At 30.3% G+C, this 21208-nt stretch overlaps 2 protein-coding genes and 1 long non-coding RNA gene across 5 annotated transcripts; 2 read left to right on the forward strand and 1 right to left on the reverse strand.

Annotated features, from left to right (window-relative positions):
* The first annotated feature begins 4051 nt into the window (after window positions 1–4051).
* Window positions 4052–9134, forward strand: LOC124839566 (pathogenesis-related homeodomain protein). Its single transcript, XM_047315434.2, has 11 exons — window positions 4052–4495; window positions 4991–5500; window positions 6005–6170; window positions 6382–6505; window positions 6603–6715; window positions 6951–7286; window positions 7366–7599; window positions 7691–7780; window positions 7956–8006; window positions 8414–8641; window positions 8817–9134. Exons 2-11 carry the CDS (start codon window positions 5007–5009, stop codon window positions 9084–9086), a joined length of 2106 nt encoding a protein of 701 aa, XP_047171390.1. The 5' UTR covers window positions 4052–4495; window positions 4991–5006; the 3' UTR covers window positions 9087–9134.
* A 4341-nt stretch (window positions 9135–13475) lies between these two features.
* LOC124839564 (tRNA-specific adenosine deaminase TAD2-like) lies at window positions 13476–20528 on the reverse strand. 3 transcript variants are annotated; one of them, XM_047315431.2, is made up of 9 exons: window positions 20344–20528; window positions 18110–18245; window positions 17467–17504; window positions 15920–15986; window positions 14747–14906; window positions 14558–14654; window positions 14221–14321; window positions 14036–14095; window positions 13476–13923 (listed from the first exon to the last, which is right to left on the reverse strand). In XM_047315431.2, the coding sequence occupies exons 2-8, from the start codon at window positions 18158–18160 to the stop codon at window positions 14058–14060; spliced, it is 552 nt and encodes a 183-aa protein (XP_047171387.1). In that variant the 5' UTR covers window positions 18161–18245; window positions 20344–20528; the 3' UTR covers window positions 13476–13923; window positions 14036–14057. The 3 variants fall into 3 exon arrangements, with proteins under 3 accessions (XP_047171387.1, XP_047171389.1, XP_047171386.1); XM_047315433.2 differs by lacking the exon at window positions 20344–20528 and having other exon boundaries at window positions 15962–15986; window positions 18110–18310; XM_047315430.2 differs by lacking the exon at window positions 20344–20528 and having other exon boundaries at window positions 18110–18308.
* On the forward strand, window positions 18903–20533 carry LOC148207027 (uncharacterized). Its single transcript, XR_015783905.1, has 2 exons — window positions 18903–19828; window positions 20021–20533. It is a non-coding gene; the product is annotated as an uncharacterized LOC148207027 (long non-coding RNA).
* The last annotated feature ends 675 nt before the right edge of the window (window positions 20534–21208 follow it).

The raw sequence follows: 21208 nt of genomic DNA on the forward strand, positions 1-21208 counted from the left end.
CCACATCCCATCAATTTCTTTCTGCACCTCTTCACGTTTTTAAAATGTCTATTTTATCCTTGTAGAAAAGACTTCTGGGTTATTCATTTTGGAATATACTTTCCAGAATGCATGTAACATTGAAATAAATTTTTCGGAATATCCTTTTATATAAAATAGAATACACAATTCCCACATTTATTATATAAAGAAAAAGGTAATTACTTTCTGCACTTTATCATTTTCTTCCTAGGACCTATCACTTTTGGAATTTATTTTCTGAAAACATAATGAATAATTGTGTAAAAAAAAAGATCAGAAATCAATCACCCCTCTTTCGACGAAAACTTGATAAGAAATTTGATGGAGTGCAGAAAGCAATTGGCAAAGAAAAATTCTGAAGTGATCTTAGTTTATTTTAATTTGTGTGAAAGGGCATAACACGTGACGCAGAAAGCTAAAGCCGTCAACAACACATGCAATTGTACACATTAAACTAACATTAGAATCTTTTTCTTTTAACAAAGCATTTATCAATGAGATCTTCAAGGAGAAAAACTTCACTTGTTTCATTACCAGTACTTTTACTTCATCAAAATATTTTACTCTTCCACAAAAGTTTAACCAATAAACATCAATCCATTCCGATTGAACTCGTTGGTTTATCAAGTTAATTTAATTTAATTATTTATTATTTTATTTCAATAGATAGTATCTTTTTATTATATTATAGATAAAGATAAAAAAATGTTTTAAGAGAGAAGAACATTATAGATTTATCTATTCAATACTTTAATATTATAAATGGATAAGTGATAGAAAAATTATCAATATTAAAAACTTATTTATTCGTCTTTTGTACTAGTTTTAGATTACGTTTGCATTGTATGATATTTTTTTTATTTTTGAATTATCTTTAGAGTTTAACATATTTTAGAGTAAAATTTATTTAGATTTGAATTAAAAAATATAATTTTTTATTTAAAAAAAACTTATAATTAAATGAATCAGTAAGTCAACCCGTTGGTGGGCTGAATCGGATAGACCCGAGTTACCCGTTTTGACACACACACACATATATATATATATATATATATATATATATATATATATATATATATATATATATATACATATATATATATATATATACATATATATATATATATATACATATATATATATATATATATACATATATATATATATATATATACATATATATATATATATATATACATATATATATATATATATATACATATATATATATATATATATACATATATATATATATATATATACATATATATATATATATATACATATATATATATATATATATATATATATATATATATATATTTTCTTAAAAAAAACTCAAAGGGATATGAATAAAATAAAGTTTTAAAAAATAATAATATTGTGCTTTGATATCCTTAGTGATTGGATTTTCATTTGAAAAAAAAAGGAAGGTGGGAGGATTAGATTGGATAATTCAAGAAGCATGTCATGTACATACATATCACGTCATCTCATCCGTTTCATCTTCTATTTTTTTTTCCAATACTTAATTATTTAAAAATAACTTATACATAATTTTAAGTATTGTTCAAAATAATTCTATATAACGATACAAATATATTTTTTCATTTAATTTTGTTATTAATGAGATTACAAAATCATTACTTTTCTATAATTTTTAATTTATTTTTAATTTTTTTTAAAAATATATAAGTTTAAAGCAGTAAAAAAGAAAAATAACCTGTGACTTTAAAAGTTTTAGAATTAATATTTTATGTAAGTTAAATCTCCTTTATTCGTGTATCATTGTTGTTGTTTTTTTTTTTCAAATCCTCCTTAGTGATATTATAATCAATTACTCATCTTCATAACTTGTTTAAATAATTTTTTTTAACGAAAACTCCGAAACCCAATTTAAAATATATAAATTTATAAAATACTTAAAATGTAAGTAAGTCCATCAGAATTAAAAAAATTCATTTTATTTCTCTTTCCTTAATTTCTGTTATAGCAATATGATCTCTAAAAACTCTAATATAAATTCACTAGTAAAGTTTAGCGGTGGTTCTCAACTAATTTTGTTGAATTATTGTAAAATATAAATAGTTGGTAGGATTATATACAAGTCAAATAGATACACAATTCTAATAGTCTTTTCAATACAATGGCAATTAAAATGTTTTATGTGAAAGTTAACATTAATATATACTAACTAATGTCTTGGATAGAATAGTTAAACTAAATCCACAAGTTTTAATAAATTAAATATATTTATTTTAATGAAGTAAATAGTTTAAATTATGAATTTTAAAAAAATAAAGAGATGAAAAATATAATTTAGATTATGATGTAAAATCGTGGTCCTTATTCTTGCACAACAGAATGACTTTTTAAGCAAATTTTGCCAAGTGTCACGCTGATGTTGATTAAAACAAATGTTTTTTTTTCTTTTACCACCATACTAGGAATGTTGGATTATTTGGATAGTGAACAAAATATTCGAATTTCATCCTATAATTCGTCTGCAAGTGCATTGGTGTAGTTGGTATTAGTTTTTCAATTAAAAGTCAAAAACTAATATGCTAAAACTATAAAGAATTTGACCTCTCCTAATTTATATTCTTTTTTATCATACGAGAAACAATATAATCAATCTTGTTATCACATGTTGTAGTAGGATACATCTAATACCGATATTTAAATTCGGGTAGTTATATTTTAACTATAGGTTTTGTTAATAGATAGAAGTTGGGATATAACCATGTTAGTTTTTTTCTACATTAGCATTGTTTTTAATCATTGGATTAATTGTAGGTTTATTAAACAGTATTAACTATAGAAATCAACATTGCATTGATTTAATTATAATGGTAGATATTCATTTTGAACTTTATAATAATTTATGATATACATGAGCTTATTATGAATTAATGAGTCGGCTGAAATTGAAATGGAGACTTTGCGAGGGACTAATTGTTAATGGAAAAAAATTGGAGAATAATATATCTATACTTGTATGTTTTTATAGATCAAAAGTATTACAATATAATAAACTATATTTAATGTAAATGTTATTATTTATTTATAGTATAAATGTAAATATTAAAACTGTTTAATCAACTTTTACTTAATATTTTATGGATTTTAGTATTTTATGTCACTCCTTAGTCACGAGAAAAATCTCTGAATAGATTTCATATTAATAAATGATGAATAAATTTATAGTATGATTATGATACTATTTTTATCTCAAAATTTTAAGAAAATTAGGTTGTAGGACTTTTTTCTTATTCAACTTTGCCATTTTTTCACAAATATCAGTTTTGAATAAGATTTTTGTTCTTAATGTTTAATACCATTATATTCATAACAAATATTAAAACTATTGGCTAAGTGAAAATAATATTAGATAAATATTCGGGAAGGAATTAAGCCTTTTATTCATAATATATTAAAATAAAATTATAAAGAATGGTTTATACTAAATCAAGATTTGTAAGATACAGATAGTAATGTTTTAAGAATGAAACGTTTGTTGTATTTAGTATATTTCAGAAAAGAAAAAAATCAAACACTTTTGGTTATGTTAAAGTAGCTTTTAAGAGATATTTTAGTAAACATCCAATGATTAATTGGCCTATACAAAAATAATATTAAATAAAAAAAAGTTTGTCACAAATAACGTTAAATATACCTAATTAACTAAAATTTGTTTGACAAAAATGATTTCACAACAAACATCTAGAATGGTATTCTCTTTATCATGAATGACATCGACTTCAAATTAATTGACAGCAACAACATGTTGTAAAAAACGAGAGAGATAAATGAAATAAAAACATTATTCAAAAAACATAAATAAAATCGAAATTGCTGTTGCCTACTTCCATTTTAATTTCGGTAACATTATTATGTACCAATTTGATTGATGCAAACATAGTCTGACAGTAAATTAAATCAGTAATTTCTTTCTGCTAAACTAAATCTATCAGGAGATCACAAAAAGATTCATGCTCTCATTGCATATAACCAAGCACTTTTGCTTCCTTTGTTCATTGACGAGTTGAGACACATTGGCTACACACAAAAGGCAACAATGCCTATGATTCACCACAGAATCTGATTTTTTTTTTCTGAAGACTATATCAATATTATTTTGTTCCTCGTTTCAGATTCTGCCACAATTACTTGTGAAATAAAACCACACGCAAAGAGAGAAAAGAGAAAGAAAGAGAGACAGAGAGATTCATATAATGAATGGGAATGGCAACATAACAAGAAGCTAACCGTTGTGGCGCTTGGGGTAGCTATTGACGGCGACTGGTTTCATCAATCAACATTGGGAATCTGAGACCCAATTTCAAATTCAAACCAATCTCTCAATTAAACTCCACCCATTCAATCCCTGCAACTCCTGCACTGTCACCATGTTCACACCCTTTCAGGGCCTTACAAAGTTCTGATCTTTCACTATATTCCTCTTCCTTCACAGGTTGGTTTTGTTTCTTTTGCTTCAAACTCTTGTGGGGTTAGACATTTGGATTCAAAGTCAAGGTCTTGAGGCTCGTGGTGTATTGGCCGTTTTGAGTACTTGGGGTATTTCGTGTGTTCTTCTGCTTATCACAAGTGCTTTTTTTCTCTCGATTTGAATAACTAACGATGACTTATTTGTGATTCTAACAATCATGTCTCAAACATCGTATATTGACTTTCTTTATTTTGCTGAACTAGTCAAGTAATTCATGATTCAATGTTCTCTCGACGAGTAATACTCATACTCATCTAATGCTCCACTGTTTTTGCCCGTTTCATATAATGTTTGGCCTTGTTCCATCCTGCTTTGATTCAAGAATTTGATCAATTGTAATGCTCATTTTTTAACTTGATCAATGGATAGCGAGCAACTTAGTATGCATTAACAAGACCAATTTCTGTGAAATCGTTGTCTTTGTTTTCGCAAGATTCATGTTTTGTGCTGAAATTTCAGGATTTAACATATCAATATGCGGGACAGTGTGAAGAAGTCAAACGACAAAGGATCTAAAAAATCTGGTCATTTGAAGGCACGTACAAAAGGGAAGAAGGATAAAGTGAAAGTGGAATCAAAATCTCACACAAAAAATGTTGGCACTGACGTATCAAAGAAGAGAGTTATCTCTTCCCTCAAGATCAAAGGACCTCGTAAGGATTCTTCAGATAAGAAATTGACTACTGGACAGAAATTGCCTTTGAAGAACAGAAAATCTTCACAGAAGCCATCCTCAAAGTTACCAGGCAAAAAAGCTTCTCTTAGCTCTAGAAAAGAGGGGAAAGATGCTGATGGGGAGGTAAAGCTTCAAAAAATGAAGAGAAAGAGAACAAAGAAAAGACAAAGGAATAACTTGGATCTTGATGATCCTTCACGCCTGCAGAGGAGAGCACGGTATCTTTTAATCAAAATGAAGCTAGAGCAGAACCTTATCGATGCTTACTCTGGAGAAGGTTGGAAAGGTCAGAGGTATGGTATAAGTTTTCCTATAGCTTTCTTTTTGTTGCAAAAGGTTGGGTGAATAACAAGCATATTTTACCTTTTAATTGATTTAGTTAGGAGGTGTTCCTTTTAATTGATTTTTGTTACTGTTATTCTTAGAGGTGCATGCTCTATGTCACTTGAAATATTTAGGAGATTAAATTATTCAAGGGAAATGTAAATAGATAAATGACTGGTTTATTGAGTTACACTTCCATTGAATTTGGTGATAGCTGGAGTTTTCACGTACCCACTTAAGCTGAATTTATGTTTTGCATGAAAAATTTAGTATGATTATGCTGTACCGTTGATTATAAACCAGAATGGATTGGTGTCTCCAAACATTCGTCTTGGTCAACAGCTTATGGCAATGCAGTGCGATCTTAATCTGAAAACAATTATTAGCTATTTTCATCAACGCTAGCCCTTGACAAATAGCAGTGTGGCTTATCATTATTCCATTTCTTGAACTGATGGAAACTCCTTTAACAGTCGAGAAAAGATTAGGCCAGAAAAGGAGCTACAACGAGCAAGGAAGCAAATTTTAAAATGTAGACTTGGTATTCGTGATGCCATTCGCCAATTGGATTCCCTTGGTTCATTGAGTTGCATTGAAGATTCGGCAATTGCTCCAGGTGGATCTGGTTGTCAGGAACATGTGAGCAAGTATCAACACTTCATTGCATTAAATGATTCTCTATTCTTTCCATTTAATACTTGTGAACCAGCTTCATACCTTCTCTTATTTTGCTAACGTTGAGCCATCTCTCATGCCTTTTCTGAAGTCAAGTTGTATCGTGTATCATGTATGGAATGACAAGGCACATTTTAAAAACTTTATATTCAGTCTTCTATTTTTCTCAATCTAGATATTCTGTGCTAAGTGCAAAATGCGTGAAGAACCTCCACATAATGATGTTATACGATGCTATGGTACATGCAAGCGTGCGTTTCACCAAAAATGTGTGGACCCTTCTTTAGACACTGAAAATGGTAAGTTCCATTATATGATAACAAGTTGTTCTTTTGGTTGCAACTTCCTCTGTTTTGATTTCATGAAATAAATCATTTGTTTAATTATATATTACAGTTCCTCCTGGAGGGCAGGACTGGTTTTGTAATTTTTGTGAATGCAAGATGGAAATACTGGAAGCTATGAATGCTCATCTTGGAACTCACTTCTCCTTGCACAGTGCTTGGCAGGTTTTTAATCTTATAATCTCTTAACACCATTTATTTTTCTGTTTTCATCTCTCTCTACATATATAATCAATTTAGAATTTTATGTACATACCAGACGAAAATGTACTCCCTTAAATTTTTTCTTTCATTGCTGTTTGTTAGACTTTCCTCTTAAAAAGTACTCGTCACTTTAAGGAATCCAAATCCATATATTCCTACTGGTTCACCTAATAATTCCTTTCTGGCATAATTAAAGGATGTATTCAAAGAAGAGGCTGCTATCCCTGATGGTGAGACTACATTACTGAATCCTGTAGAAGAATGGCCGTCAGATGATTCTGAAGATGATGATTATGACCCAGAGAGGAAAGAAGACAGCCACAATATCAACATGGAAGGAACTAATGATAGTGCGTCTGATGATTTAAGCAGTTCTACCAGTCTGTGTTATTCTGATGATGAACATTCTCCAGTACATGGTGTCAGTCATGAATATCTTTTTGCCAATACCAGCATAGATTCTGATGAGTCTGAGGACAAAGCCTGTGGGCGTAGGCAGCGAAAAGCTGTTGACTACAAGAAGCTTTATGATGTAAGTATATGAAGTTGTCCCTGATTTGTTTGCTGTCCTATAATGGTTTAGAAGTTTCATCTGAGTTCTTTTTTCTCAGGAAATGTTTGGGAAGGAAGCTCCTGCATATGAACAATTGAGTGAAGATGAAGACTGGGGTCCTGGCAAAAGAAAGCGAAGAGAAAAGGAGTGTGATGCTGTTGATTCTCTTATGACGTTGCATGAAAGTGAGAATATGCACCCCAATAATGAGCACAACAACATGACAAAAATAATTTCTTCAGGCACAAATATCAGAAGGCATTGTTTTAGGATTCCACGTGATTCAGTTGAGGTACTAGCAGAAACACTTGGTCAATTTATTTATAAAAGGGTTATATGTGCTTTAATTTTTTCCCCTTTCATCTTATTATGAAATGAGCCAGAAGCTTCGCCAAGTTTTTGCTGTGAATGAACTTCCTCCAAGATCTATTAGAGAGGATCTTTCAAAAGAGCTAGGACTTGACACTGAGAAGGTGCCGACTTACTTTATATCTATCTTCCATTCGAATTTGCTTTTGAAGTTTTTTCTCTTGATGCACAATTTCTTGATCCCCTGTGGTTATTCCAATTAGTTCCACTCTGTTTGCATGCCTATAAACACTTTATTTGTTCAAACTTTCTGCTACTAACTTGTGCTAGAAAATGCAGGTCAGCAAATGGTTCAAAAATGCACGTTACTTGGCGCTTAAAAGTAGAAAGGTAAGACACACTTTAATATCTCATTGTTCAATCAATGCAAGTCTATTTTGTCTTCCTTTTGTTATAAACAATTCTTGCACTAGTAGCTCTTTTTATAACTCTCACAATCTTTACGGTAGTGTTTACATTTCATTTCTTTTGCTTATGAAATTGATTTTGAACAAATGTCAAGCTTTGTAATTTTAGATTAGTATAATTAAAATCATATAATAGGATTACTCAATGACTGAAAACAGAGAGAATTCTAGGAAATCATATGATGAAAATTCTTGTCTTAATGAGAAGACCAAGAGAGTAGTCTTAGCATTTTTTTTTGTAGATTTAGGACTTCCTTTTGTGTCAGACAGTCAAATTTTGTAGTCCTTTGGAATTTGCAATGAACTCTAATGTGATTGGATTTTGTTCAGCATCAAGCAGAAGGAGCAGCAAATCAACATAAGGGAATCACTTCCACAAAGAACTCCATATTACAAAATCAGGAGAAAACTGATCTTTTGAAACCAAAGACCTTGAAAATTACTACAAGTCATTCCCAGAAGGATGTTAAAAATGTCAGTGGAAGAAAGAAAATTAAGTTTTCTAGCAAGAAAAGACAACCAGAAATTCCTCCACCTCCTGGAGAAAATGGCAACAAGGTGCTTTTCTAATAGTTTCATGTTTTAAAGCATTGTATGTTTGAGAAGTGGTAACACATCCATAAACCAGGCAAATCAGAGTTTCAAATAGAGCATTTTTTTTTTCTTACGATTACTTGAAGAAAGGATGCACTGGTAATTCTATAACAAGTTTTCACTGCTTTTTCCCCTTCAGGACTCAATGGAGATGAGTGATGATGTGAGCTTGAAGAAACTATTGAAGAAAAAAAAGAAGAGGTTGGTAAATTTTACATTTGCAGGAGATTCTCAGACGGCAGAGTTGGAATTCGAAAGATTGTGCAAATTGAAGCAAAAACTAATTAGTATGAAGCAAAAATTAACAAGAATTCAAAGGTTGGATGCAAAGGGTTCAGATGAAGCCCATTGTAATGAAGCATCCATTGTATATGTACCCACAGCTGTGTTAAGGGAAAAAACTGAATGATAACTTTTATTGGAAAATTTATGAAAGCAGTTAATTCCTTTCTCCTTGTATTGCTTCCAAGTTAACCATATTAATTAATACCAGTTTCCTCACCATACCAATTCTTTTTCACGTCCCTAATATTAGTGATGATACCTGAAGCCAAATATTCTTATTCTTTACATACAAAACCAGACATCTCATGTTCAATCATATGCATTGCAAACATCACTGTAAAGGCCTACACAGAGGTTGTTTTTCAATAACATTGTACGTGTCGGGCATTCGGTGTAGGAACCAAAACGTGAAAAAAAAATATATATTACGTCTTGTATCTTCGATTGAATGCAAAAGCAGATTTATTAAGAAAGTTGTTTTTTGCATCCTGTTGTTAGTGAAAAGAAAGAAGAAGAAAGTAAACATGAAAGTTGTAAGATAACGCATATTATCCTTCAATCTACTATGCAAATGTATGTTGTAATTTTTAAATAAGCTATAAAGATATAAAATATATTAAATAAAAATTATGTGTCATTTTATATTTATGTTTTTAAAATAGGTGTTTTTTTATTGAAATTAAATATAAAAAATAAAATTAATTTGAATATTTAACTGAAATGATTTGATGTATAAATTTTAAAAAATCGTTTTAACATAGATATATATAAATTATAATTAAGCTTATTTATTAATTTATTTTGTGTGACATCAACGTTAGCACGTAATACTAATAAATTAATACATGGCATATAAAAACCAAACAAAATTAAAATAATACGATAACTTAATTGAATATTTCAAACCAATAAGAAGAACAAAAAAAATTAACTTAACGATTTTATGTAAAATAATAAAATAATAAAAATAAAGTTATTAAAATAATAATAAAATTATAAATAATTGCAATAATAAAATTTAAAAAAGTAGTGGTAGTAATAATAATAATAAAATTATAAAATAATAATAGAAATATTGACAATAATACTAATATCATAAACTAATTATAAAATAATAATAGAAATATTGATAATAATACTAATATCATAAACTAATTATAAAAATATTATTAATAACAGTAATAAAAAATAAAAAATAAAAAAAATATTATTAATAATAAAATTAAAAATAGGAATAATATAAAAATTGATAAAATAATAATGATAAGTTTATGTTTAATTAAAATTAATTTATAATAATAAAGATAATTTGGTCATTTTATAAATAGATTATTTTTTAAAGTTTGTAGTTGACTTTCTTTACATATCATGAAGGACAAATATCAATTTTCTTTTCCTTATCATCAACAGTGTGAATTTATTATTTTATTTATTTATTTGGTAAATTTATCGTTGAGCTTCTTCACATGTCATCAAACACAATACTCAATCTTTATCACCTTTTGTTGTGCGCCTACTTTTCTTTTCTTTAAAATAAACATAATGTTAATTCAAACCAGTTTAATCTTTACTACTTTTCTTTTCTTTTTTTTACTAAAACAAAAGATATTGGGAATAGATAATGAGAAATTTAACACGCACAAAAGAACAAAAGTATGGGTAAGTTAAGCTTCTACTAGCTATTTCATTTAATGAATGGCTAACTCATGCTTCCTATATCCACTCTTTCTTTGGGCTTAAATTTATTTTGATTTCTTAAATTTGGTCATGAAATTATTTTCTTTTCTAAATTTTAATACATTTTTGTTTTTAAATTTTAAAAATAATATATATTATTTTTAATCCAACAACATTAATTCTATTACATTTTGGTTTTTAAATTTTAAAAATGAATATATATTATTTTCAATTCAATAATATTAATTTTCTTATTTAGAGGGTGTTTCAAGTTATTTTAAATGATGTAAATAGTTTAAACTTAATTTGAACTGTAGTTTAAGATGTAAAAATAGTTCTACATAGAAATGGCTATATTTATCTATTTTCAAACATTGATAATCAAACTCTATCAAAATTTAAAATAAAGATAAATCTTATTTTTTTGTCCAAATTTATAAACTAAAAATATATTTAAAAAGTAAATAATTAGAAAAAAAAACTATCCAATATTTTAATTAAAATTTTTTATTTCAATTTTCAATCACTTTTTATTTTTCTTTAGTTCCTACCGTGTATTGTTCTATAACTTATATGTTTGTCAGTGAGGAAAACGAAAACATTTTTTATTTTACTTTTGTAGATGATAAATCTAATAAATATGTTCATATTAGTTTTTGTCTTTGTTTTTACTACATTTAATAGTTTCACATAGTTTAAAAACAATGATCAATAATTCCTCTTAGACTTTAGCTAGGAAACTTATGTTCTTACCACTGTCAATAGTTCCACGTCACTTAAGAGTCAATATCTAAGATAGTTTAAGTACTCCTTTCACTTTCTAAGACGTTTTTTAAGGACAAAATTGTGATGAAGCTCCAACGATTGTGTTGAGTGTATCGAGGAAGGGGTTTACTGAAGAGACACAATACCAATGAGATATGAGCTCAACCATATAAATGATTGACATCATTCTTTATCCAAAACCTTAAGGCAATGAGTTAATAGATCTTTCACCTTAATAGAATACTCTACTTTATTATTTCTATCCAATGTGGGACTTGGACTCACACTTGAATTTGCAACAGATTGATCATAACGATGATATTTGTTACTACTTGTATTTATAGGATTAACATGGACAAACTATTTATTTGATGCTCTAAAGCAATCAATTTTTCTAGCAAGTATACTAGGTAATTTGTTGTACAAGAAGTGTCATATACACGGGGGTTTGGCATAAAACAAAACATCATAAACTAGCTTGACTTTGAATAAAATAGTAAAACGATGCACCAAAAGATGTGGAAACATATTTGATTTAAGAAGGTAAGGTCAGTTCTACAAATTAACATGTTATGAAACAATTTTAAATTAAAAAGGCATGTAGAAGTTAAATTTTAGCACTTTATCCCTATCTTGTAAAGATTCAGTTATTATTTATAAAGACGCAATTAATCATATCTTTAGAGTTCTCTTTAAAATAATTTTAAGTCCATTCCTGACACCTAAAGCCTAAGATCACCAGATTTTAGTATGATTCTTCAATGACTGTTTGAATTGATCACTTACGTTAAGGTCAAGACTTTATAACATGTTTTTTATGTTAGCCCTTAAGATAACTTCTTAGAAAAAGAGTATTCATAGCTTAGCCTTAGGTCCAATGCTTGAAGTTTTTCTCAACTGTGAATTTATTCATATGACTCAAATCTCAAGATTGCTTCTCAATCATACTAAAATTAAGTTTGTTCGGAATTGTTTGGATTTTCTCCATTTTCTTTTTATTTTATGTAATCATTAAAACTCACAAAAACAAGTCAAATTATGGTAATTTTTACCTATGTTTAACATAATCAAAACAATATAAATCTCAAATTATATCAAAATTAACTTATATTAAATATTTATCACTGTTTCAAAATGAAAAACTTTAATAAACCTTGTTGGTAAGCATCGTGTTCAATATATATTATTTTTTTTTTCATTTTATCTCTCTCAAAACTTTTATCTTTATTTAAGATTTTATTGTTTATTGAAATCTTTAAAATGACTACCCTTGTTAATTAATTAAATACCGTGTTAGTGTTGAGTAGGACTAAACATATTTGTTTAAAAATTATTTTATTTAAAGGAAAAATAAATAAATCAATGTGATATAGAAAATACTTTTTCCATTAAGATTTGCAACCTCTTTTTCTGTTTTTTTTTTCTTTTTAATAGTGTGACCAAAAAAAGATAGAGAATAACAAAAAACATATACATATTGATTTTTATCTTCTTTGAATTTCACCTTTAAATAGAGAATACTGAAAAAAAAAAGTAAGAAATACAAATCCTTATAAGTAAAACAACATTATATTCATCACGTTGATTTATTCTTTTTTATTTAAAAAACGTAATTAAAAGAATACACACGAGTCCTGCTGATGCAGTGACTTAATGAACACTAATTACTTTTAAAATGCCAATAAGCAACATAAACCATAAAATTTGAATTAAAAACCAAAATAAAATATTATTTAAGACAAGAAAAATAGAAGGTACAAAACTATAAACAGGCTTATCTATCAACGTGCTACTCTAATTCATTATTAAGGGTACTTCTTCTTGTACCCTCCCTGTTTGTTTTCTTGTACTCTCACAAAAAAGAGGTATTCTCTAAATTACCCCTCTTTTCAAATATAATAAAAATCCGTATATCTTCTTATTTTTAATATTTTATGGATTGGATGTTGTGAAAGATAATTTCAGATGGAAAAATATCTTCCGGTTACCAGTGTCTTTAGAGTCGAACTAATCTAGCTTAACCACGAAATAAATGAAGTCTGGTCGGATAACCAAAAAATCTTATTGAAACTAAAAGTAAAATTAAATCTCTTGTTAAAATACCAATTACATTCATGTAAGAAACTTCACTCTAAAACAATAGCAAGACAATAATGGAGTACATATTTACTGTGTAGAACTGTTAAATTGTAAGGTAGATAAATAATATATGTATACTCTTAATATTATAGGCTGAATGAGCCCATCCCCCAAAAGAAAGTTTAAATAGTAATTCTTACTATGCTATTCGATCTCCTTTATCAATTAGACCATAACTACGAATATCGTGTACAATAAAAAGGAAACTCACTGCACCTTCCAGAAACTAAAAAATATTTAACAAAAATGAATAGCTTCAATTCCATTTTGCAACTAGTTTGAACCTCCAGTAAGAATAAGTTAGAATGACAAAATGTGATTCATCTTTCTAGTAATTGGTAGAGCTGATTCCCAGTTCATAACAGATACTATATCAGCAACTGTAACAAATATTAGAAGAGAAAATAGAAATTCAAACCAATGGATTAGTAACAAACAACTTTCAGCTTTACATAACCAAAAACCTTGTACACAGAAATGACGGAAACCAACCTGGTGATATACAGATTACACTTCATGTCTGACGTGCTAAAGGCCTGTGTGGCTTTGGAGCTGAGAAGAAATAGAAAGAGCATAAGTATTATTTATTAACATGGGCTATATGAACCACATATCAACAATAATATAAGGCTTTAGAAGGTTTTGTGTGCTAGTGAGAAAGGACCAAAGTAACTTGCCATTCGGATTTCCTTGCTCATAGAATGTTCGAAAGAGAAGGACAGCTTCTGATGCCATTATACCTCCAGTACATTTGAAATTCTTTCCTGATGGAACTTCACTGTTTATAAGAAAAATAAGAATTATTTGTTTACATACGTTAGTGGATGTAGCAGACAGATGTAAGAAAGATAGACAATAAACAACAATTAATAATTTTCCTGACAAAGTAAAAATAATAACAGTAAATGACATGCACCTACAAAATAATAATGAATAATTATAATAATAGTAATAGTAATGATAGAATAGATCGAGACAAGGCTTGCGTAGATGGTGCTGAGTTAAGAGACATACTTATTGACTGGTGTGGTGTTACTTGAATGCAAGGACAGTATCGATCCACAGCCTCCAAATTTATCATTTGAACAGCCATAAAATACCTCCTTTATACCTGAAATAATACACAAACCAATGAATTAGAAATGACAAAATAAAGAGTGCAACTGTAATGGATTGTTCAACTCAAGACTAGCAGAAGCATACCTAAAATTGATAAAGCAGATGCGCACATTATGCACGGTTCACAGGTAACATAAAGACTGCAGTTTGAGAATTTTTCAGCAACTTCAGACATTGAATGTCCATTTTTCTGCCACTGCCCAAGAAGCACGTCTATAGCTTCCATTTCTGCATGCCTTGTAGCCTGATAATAACAAATGCATGAATGATAAAACGATTATAGTAATGAAGAACACCCAAAGAAAAGTATGAATAAAGAATTGCATAAAGCTTTTGGTGAGAAACTTGAAATAATTGTTAATAACTTGTGTAGGAAAAAATGAAAGCTTTTTGTTTACCATTATTTGATTGATAACAAAAAATTGACAAGAAACAATCAAATATTTTTTCTTTATGACTAAAAATAGAAGTACTTAACTAAGAATCACATATGGGTAAGGGGGCCATGAAGGACTAAGTGAAAACAAATATTAACAAGTTGTGCGACCACTCCCCCAAGTCAATAAAACTAGTAGCAGACTGCAAAAAGACACGTAAATTGCAAATATGAACAAATTATCACTGGAAGCAAATGCATAAGCTCACATATTATCAAATTTTGGATGTTTTCTGTCACTTGAAGAGTGCACTGTGTGCTTAGTAGAAATTAATATTTTATTGTGTTTAAGGCCAGAGTAGGAGGGCCAAATCAGTTCTCACTAGGTACATGCTTTTTATAACTATAAAGTTAATAGCGTGTTCAATTGTTATAAATATACTCTACAAATTTCCATTCACGCAAATAAATATTGGGCATTAAAATCACAGAAATTATGCCATTCATGTACAGATGCACATGAGCCAAGCTTCATATTTCTCACTTTTCTGTATAAATTTTCGTTCTCATGCTACTATTCACAACAGTTGAGTGAATACCCAGTAAATACTTATTTTAACTCTCCCATTTTTGTCATGCTATAACAAATGAGAGTTCTTCACTACTTTCAGAACCATACAATTTTAAAATTTCACTTGCTATCTAAGAAAAATAAACTTACAGAAACCAAATCTAATTAAGTTTTCAGCAGAAAAGCATAACATTCAAAAGTAATCCACAGTTATAAACAACAAATAGATTATTAAAGGAACAGATAAATATAAACCAAAGGATCGAAAATATATGCATGAAAACAAAAAAGAGATCATTGATCAAATTACATTTCGTGTCTCAGTAGTTCGGTTTCTGCCAGTGGCTATTACCTTGCCATCCTCAACAATTACACATCTGCCAACAAATACCGCAGTTTACATAAAAAGAGTAAACCAAAACAATAATGATCCAATGAAATGATAGACATAATCTCTCCAATTGATTCAATGCAGAATACAATCAAGATGACTAATGAACAAAGATTTACTTCAGCCAATTTTACACTCAACAAATGATAGGAAGCATACCAGGAATTACAAGAAAATGTTAAATGCTCCATGTTCTCAAGGTTACTATGATGTTAAAGGAGAAAACAACAAGCCATTATTACTAAATAAATTAATCTCTGACTATACATGCTAATCCAATGTTCGATGCCAATAGTTCAATTTTTTTTTCCTATTTTTTCTCCAAAATAAAAAGACAAATGAAAATGGGCATTCATATCTAAATTCAAAAAGCAGTCCAACGGATTGGATTTGGTACAATGCATAAGAGATCAATGATATTCAAACATTCCCGCTCAGAACAGATTGATTTGACCAATCCCGTAGCATGTTTCCAGTTAGGACTTAAAGCACAAGAGGAGAGTTCAATCGAAATGATTAGTAGTCCATTAAGTGAGAGAACCTAAAGGTTTACGTATCAAATCAAATAGTTTAGCCTACTCGATGTGGGCACCTTACACTACATCCCCTTTAAGGGCTGATGTCCACGAAGACTTCATTCTATCAACATGGACCCGATGGTACCTTTTTTCCCTATAAGGGATTTAATCACCTATCAGTATTCAGTTTGCACCTTATTCCAACCCGTAGGTACCCCTTTTCATAATCCAACTCTTAATAAAAACACCAACTACTAGGATTTAAGTACAAGAGGACAATCCAACCCAAAAGACGAATTCACTAATGGGAAAACCTTAAAGCTTAAGTATCACATCAAGTAGCTTGTCCTACTCAATATGAGACTCCTCCTAACAATTTCAGTTGAGAGTCATTACACCTGTTTTTGATTCATTAAATCCCATTGGTATTGACTTGAAATGACTTTAGAAACTGATGCATATAATTAACTTTCTGTTTAATCAGTACCTTGCCTTTTAAATAGGAGTCATGCAAGTCTTCTCACATTTCCAAAATCCAATTAAAAGTTTGAGCAACTTCTTATTACATCCTTTTTTGCCCCGTATACAGTCATCACAGCACCGGCACCCATTTAGCTCACACTCTCCTATGCACTTCTTTAGCTATATTTATTTATGGTTCAAGGAGGATAGTCATCTTCAACATTAAAATCAGTATCACCCTCTTCTTCTTCCTGAGCCATTAGAGAAAAAAACTAAAATATTTTCTGATTTCAACTATCTAACCAAATATCCTATTACCATAGAATGGATTTCATTGTCTTAATGCAATCAAACAGCACCAGTGATGAATGTGAACGACGGTCAACACCCTTGCCTAACACTTTCCAATCCTAACAACACCTTTATCAATTACAAGTTACACTTCCAATGATATTCAAGTAACATGAAATTGTGAAGGTAACTTACCCAACAGGCACTTCAAGAGCATCCAAAGCTAACCTCGCCTGTCACATAAACCAGAGTAATTAAAAGAAATAAAAACAGTTAAATCTAATGCCATGGTAATAATGATAACAACAACGACAAAACTAGTGTTCCACAATGCTAGAGGGCTCCTCGCTATGAAAAGGTACAAGGGAGTGTCACTGTATGCAACCTTACCGCTGTGTTAAGGCTCGCCTTCATATAAATAATAATAATAATAATAATAATAATAATAATAATAATAATAAAAAGGGCGAGAATATACATTTCCGCATAGATTACATGGTGAATGTAAGGATAGCATAATCAACATAGTCAGGGAGATAGATGGCTTAAATTGTCAGTTTGAACGCAACAACTGCTGTCATGAAGAAGACAAACACTGTGTTCCACAAAAAGCTAGCTACATAAATATTACTCCACCGCCTACCATCATTTCCAATTTGATGAGTCATAAAGATTAATAAGCAAAGAAACTACATAAGCAACTATTGAATATACAGTTAATTTCTGAAAAAATTATGAATGGTGTTTATCACCTACAGAAAAGAAAACAACCCTACCTACACAGGAGGCATACTTGCAGAAATGAATGGTGCATGTAAAAATGTTCGCAAAGCATTACCTGATGTATGGCTAGCTCCATGAACGAAAGGGTCTCAGGAGAGGTCATCATGAGCCAATGCAGAGAACAGGGATTCGAGGGAAGAAGAAAAGAGAGGCACAACGCTTAGTCACTCACTTCACACCTTCTCTCTCAACTGTGACAGAGGAGAACGAGTGATTACTGACTTAGATGTAAAGTATCTATTCGGCACAAAGAGAATATATATATATATATATATATATATATATTATGTAAGATAAAACAGTTTTAGTCTGAATGTTGGTTACATGTAGTGTAGCAAATATATTGATATCCTACATCGTCCATCTATAAAGACTCTTTAACTAAATAAGTTGTCATTTTTTAAAACTTATTTTTTTCTTAAAAAAAAAAACAGAAACTATACAAAATAAATAAAATTATTTTTTTTAATTGTTGGGTTATTAGTCTTACTTACTCTTATATATTTCCATTTAAAATGAAAATTTATATGAAAAGTTCTTCAAAAGATGACTTTTTAAAAAGATAAATACGACAATATTTTCATTTACAATAGATGTTGATTTTTAAATTTTGAAAATTTTACATTCTTAATCTTATGATATTTTAAAATTATTTGAAAAGTGAGGGTAACGTGAGCTAGTAAAGACAAAAAATTGAAAAGTATTTTTTAAATTTTAATAATATAATTTTTAAGAAAACAAAAAAAGTGTATGTGAAGAATTGGAGTATCAAGAAGCAAGTGTTAGAAATATAAGATAAAGGTCCTAAAAGAAAAGTGAGAAGAATTAAAAAATGGAGTTGTATGCGAGAAAATGAGTGTAGTGGTAATTGCGCTGGGGGTGCACCATGTAAACACGGGTGTGCGCGATGTAAAGGTCCAAAAACAAAATGAGTAAAGAGAGGTGCAAGAAGCTGAAACATATTACAGGCCCAATCCCGTAAAAGAGGTGTGTGAGGGCAATGACTAATCCAGCCTTAATTTCTTCTTAATCAAGGGGTAACCCTCTTCCTCGACACCCAAGACTCCTTTCTCTCCTCCCCACACTCCAGCATCCGCAGCCCCCATCGAGCCTCCACCTCACCGCGCCGCTCGGAACCGTCACGGCCCCGCTGTTACCGTCGAAGTTTTCGCCGTCCAACACGATGTAAACGCCGGAACTATCGTGGGTGTCACAGGATGCGTGGGCAACGTTATCATCACTAGCGCCCCCATTCTCCTTTTTTTCATGTGTAAAACTGTGTGCGTGAAGAATGATTAGGGATGTTTGGGTTTGTGTTGATCTTGGTGCGGTGAGCATGGGTGGTGTTTATGTAGAAAGTGTTGTGCAGATTGAAGATGATGGTGTTGTGACTGGGTTGAGATGGGGGTGTCGTAGTTTTGTGTTTTTGTGGTGCGTGTTGGAGAAGATGAAAAATTTAGAAAAGATGGTGAAGGCGCAGTGTAACAGTAGGTACCGAACGCCCACGTGGACCGGAGACCCCTTCGTCCGGGAGTGCAGGAAATGCCTCAACATCCGGCCATAAAATGAAGATTGGCCGGTCATAATGTTGTTACGAATGACACTCGTAAGGTCGGCCAGTCCAAGGGAAACAGGGACTACTTCACCACCCGGCCATACTATCATTGCCGGCCGGACATACCGCTTGTAACCCAAGACACCCACAAAGACCGGCCGTTCCCAGTAATGAACTTCGGAAACCGGCCAGTCATACCACTAATCAGCCAGGATTAAGGTAAGTTGAGGTTAAGAGCTATTGGGTTCAATTTGCGCCGTGATTAATTTTTCACTAATCCAAGTCTATAGGGAAAACTATAAATACAGGTCCAGGTAAGTGGTAAGGAAGGTTGGCATTTACTACGCATTTATTATTGTTCGATAGAAAATGCTCCCTGAAGTGACTTTGACATCGAAAAATCTTTGGCAGGTCTCCCACCCGCAGATCGAAGAAGAAATTGAAGATTAAGTACGAAAGATCAACTAGACGACGGACGAGTGAAGGAGGACATAAAGATTGGACGACGCATCCCTACGCATCCGAAACACGCAGCATACGTGATGGAGAGTAGAAATCTGGTTAGGTATGGTATTGAATAACAAAGACGGGATTGTGAAAGAGGCAATGTGGTGTCTGATGGGACTGTTGGGTGTTCAACAATTACCGGACAAAGATGAAAGAAAACATACATTTCACAAAACATGCATACATGAATGAATAAATGCTAGAAAACAGAATCACACCAAACATACCACACGGTCCGACTCGCTGGTTCTGTAAACTTTGGAAAGTAGAGACAAAACCACTGTGGATGCTGAGGCTCTCATCCTTCTTTCTCAATTGAATCTCCTTGTGCTCTCTCCTTTCTTTTTGTTATAAAACCTATTTTTTCTGTTTTCTCTTTTTGAACCTTGACTGTGCAACAAAAATGTTTCACCCTCATCCCTTTTTTTTCTTCTTTTTCTCTCTTCTTTTTTATTTTTTATTTTTTATTTTTTCTTTAAAAATAAATTTTCCAAGCTTTTACTAATAAAACTTTTTAATTTTTGAGATAATTAACTTAATTAAAAAATAAATATATATATATATATATATCTTTTTTGAAAAAAAGAGTATATCTTTTTTGAAAAAAATTATATCTTTTTCTTTTAAATTATTTTAATATTGAAATCTTTTGGATAGAGGGAAGACAAAGAGTGAGTTTTATTTATATCATACTCAAAATATATAAAAAAAAAACTCATTTATTCACACTCATATATTTAATGGTATAATTATTTTTTTTCATCTTCACCTATAATGGAATTTTATAATTTTCTAAAATTACAAAAATATTATTTGTAAAATTTCAAAATAATAACATATAAGTCTTAGGACTTTTTATATAAGTAACTTGGTGTATTATGTAGAGAGTTTTTTTTGTGAGTTTTACTTATTGAAATAACTTAGTGTCTATTCTGTAAGGCTTTTTATGGGTGTTACTTGTTGGAGTAACTTGGTGTCAGGCTTGAAGGATTTTTTATGAGTGTTACTTGTTAAACTTGATGCCTTTTTATGAGCATTATTTGTTGAAGTAACATGATGCATCATCTAGAGGGTTTTTTGATGAATGTTATT

This window comes from Vigna umbellata, chromosome 1 (assembly GCF_029865625.1).
Source record: "Vigna umbellata cultivar VRB3 chromosome 1, Vumbellata_1.0, whole genome shotgun sequence".
NCBI classification, from domain to species: Eukaryota; Viridiplantae; Streptophyta; class Magnoliopsida; order Fabales; family Fabaceae; genus Vigna; species Vigna umbellata.

Coding starts and splice junctions, on each gene's coding strand:
- LOC124839566 (XM_047315434.2), top strand. CDS start 5,007: ATGCGGGACAGTGTGAAGAAGTCAAACGACAAAGGATCTAAAAAATCT. Junction 6,506..6,602: donor TTCTTTAGACACTGAAAATG/GTAAGTTCCATT, acceptor TATATATTACAG/TTCCTCCTGGAGGGCAGGAC. Junction 8,642..8,816: donor CTGGAGAAAATGGCAACAAG/GTGCTTTTCTAA, acceptor TTTCCCCTTCAG/GACTCAATGGAGATGAGTGA.
- LOC124839564 (XM_047315431.2), bottom strand. CDS start 18,160: ATGATGACCTCTCCTGAGACCCTTTCGTTCATGGAGCTAGCCATACAT. Junction 17,505..18,109: donor TGGAGCTAGCCATACATCAG/GTAATGCTTTGC, acceptor TTTATGTGACAG/GCGAGGTTAGCTTTGGATGC. Junction 14,655..14,746: donor ATCTGCTTTATCAATTTTAG/GTATGCTTCTGC, acceptor GTATTATTTCAG/GTATAAAGGAGGTATTTTAT.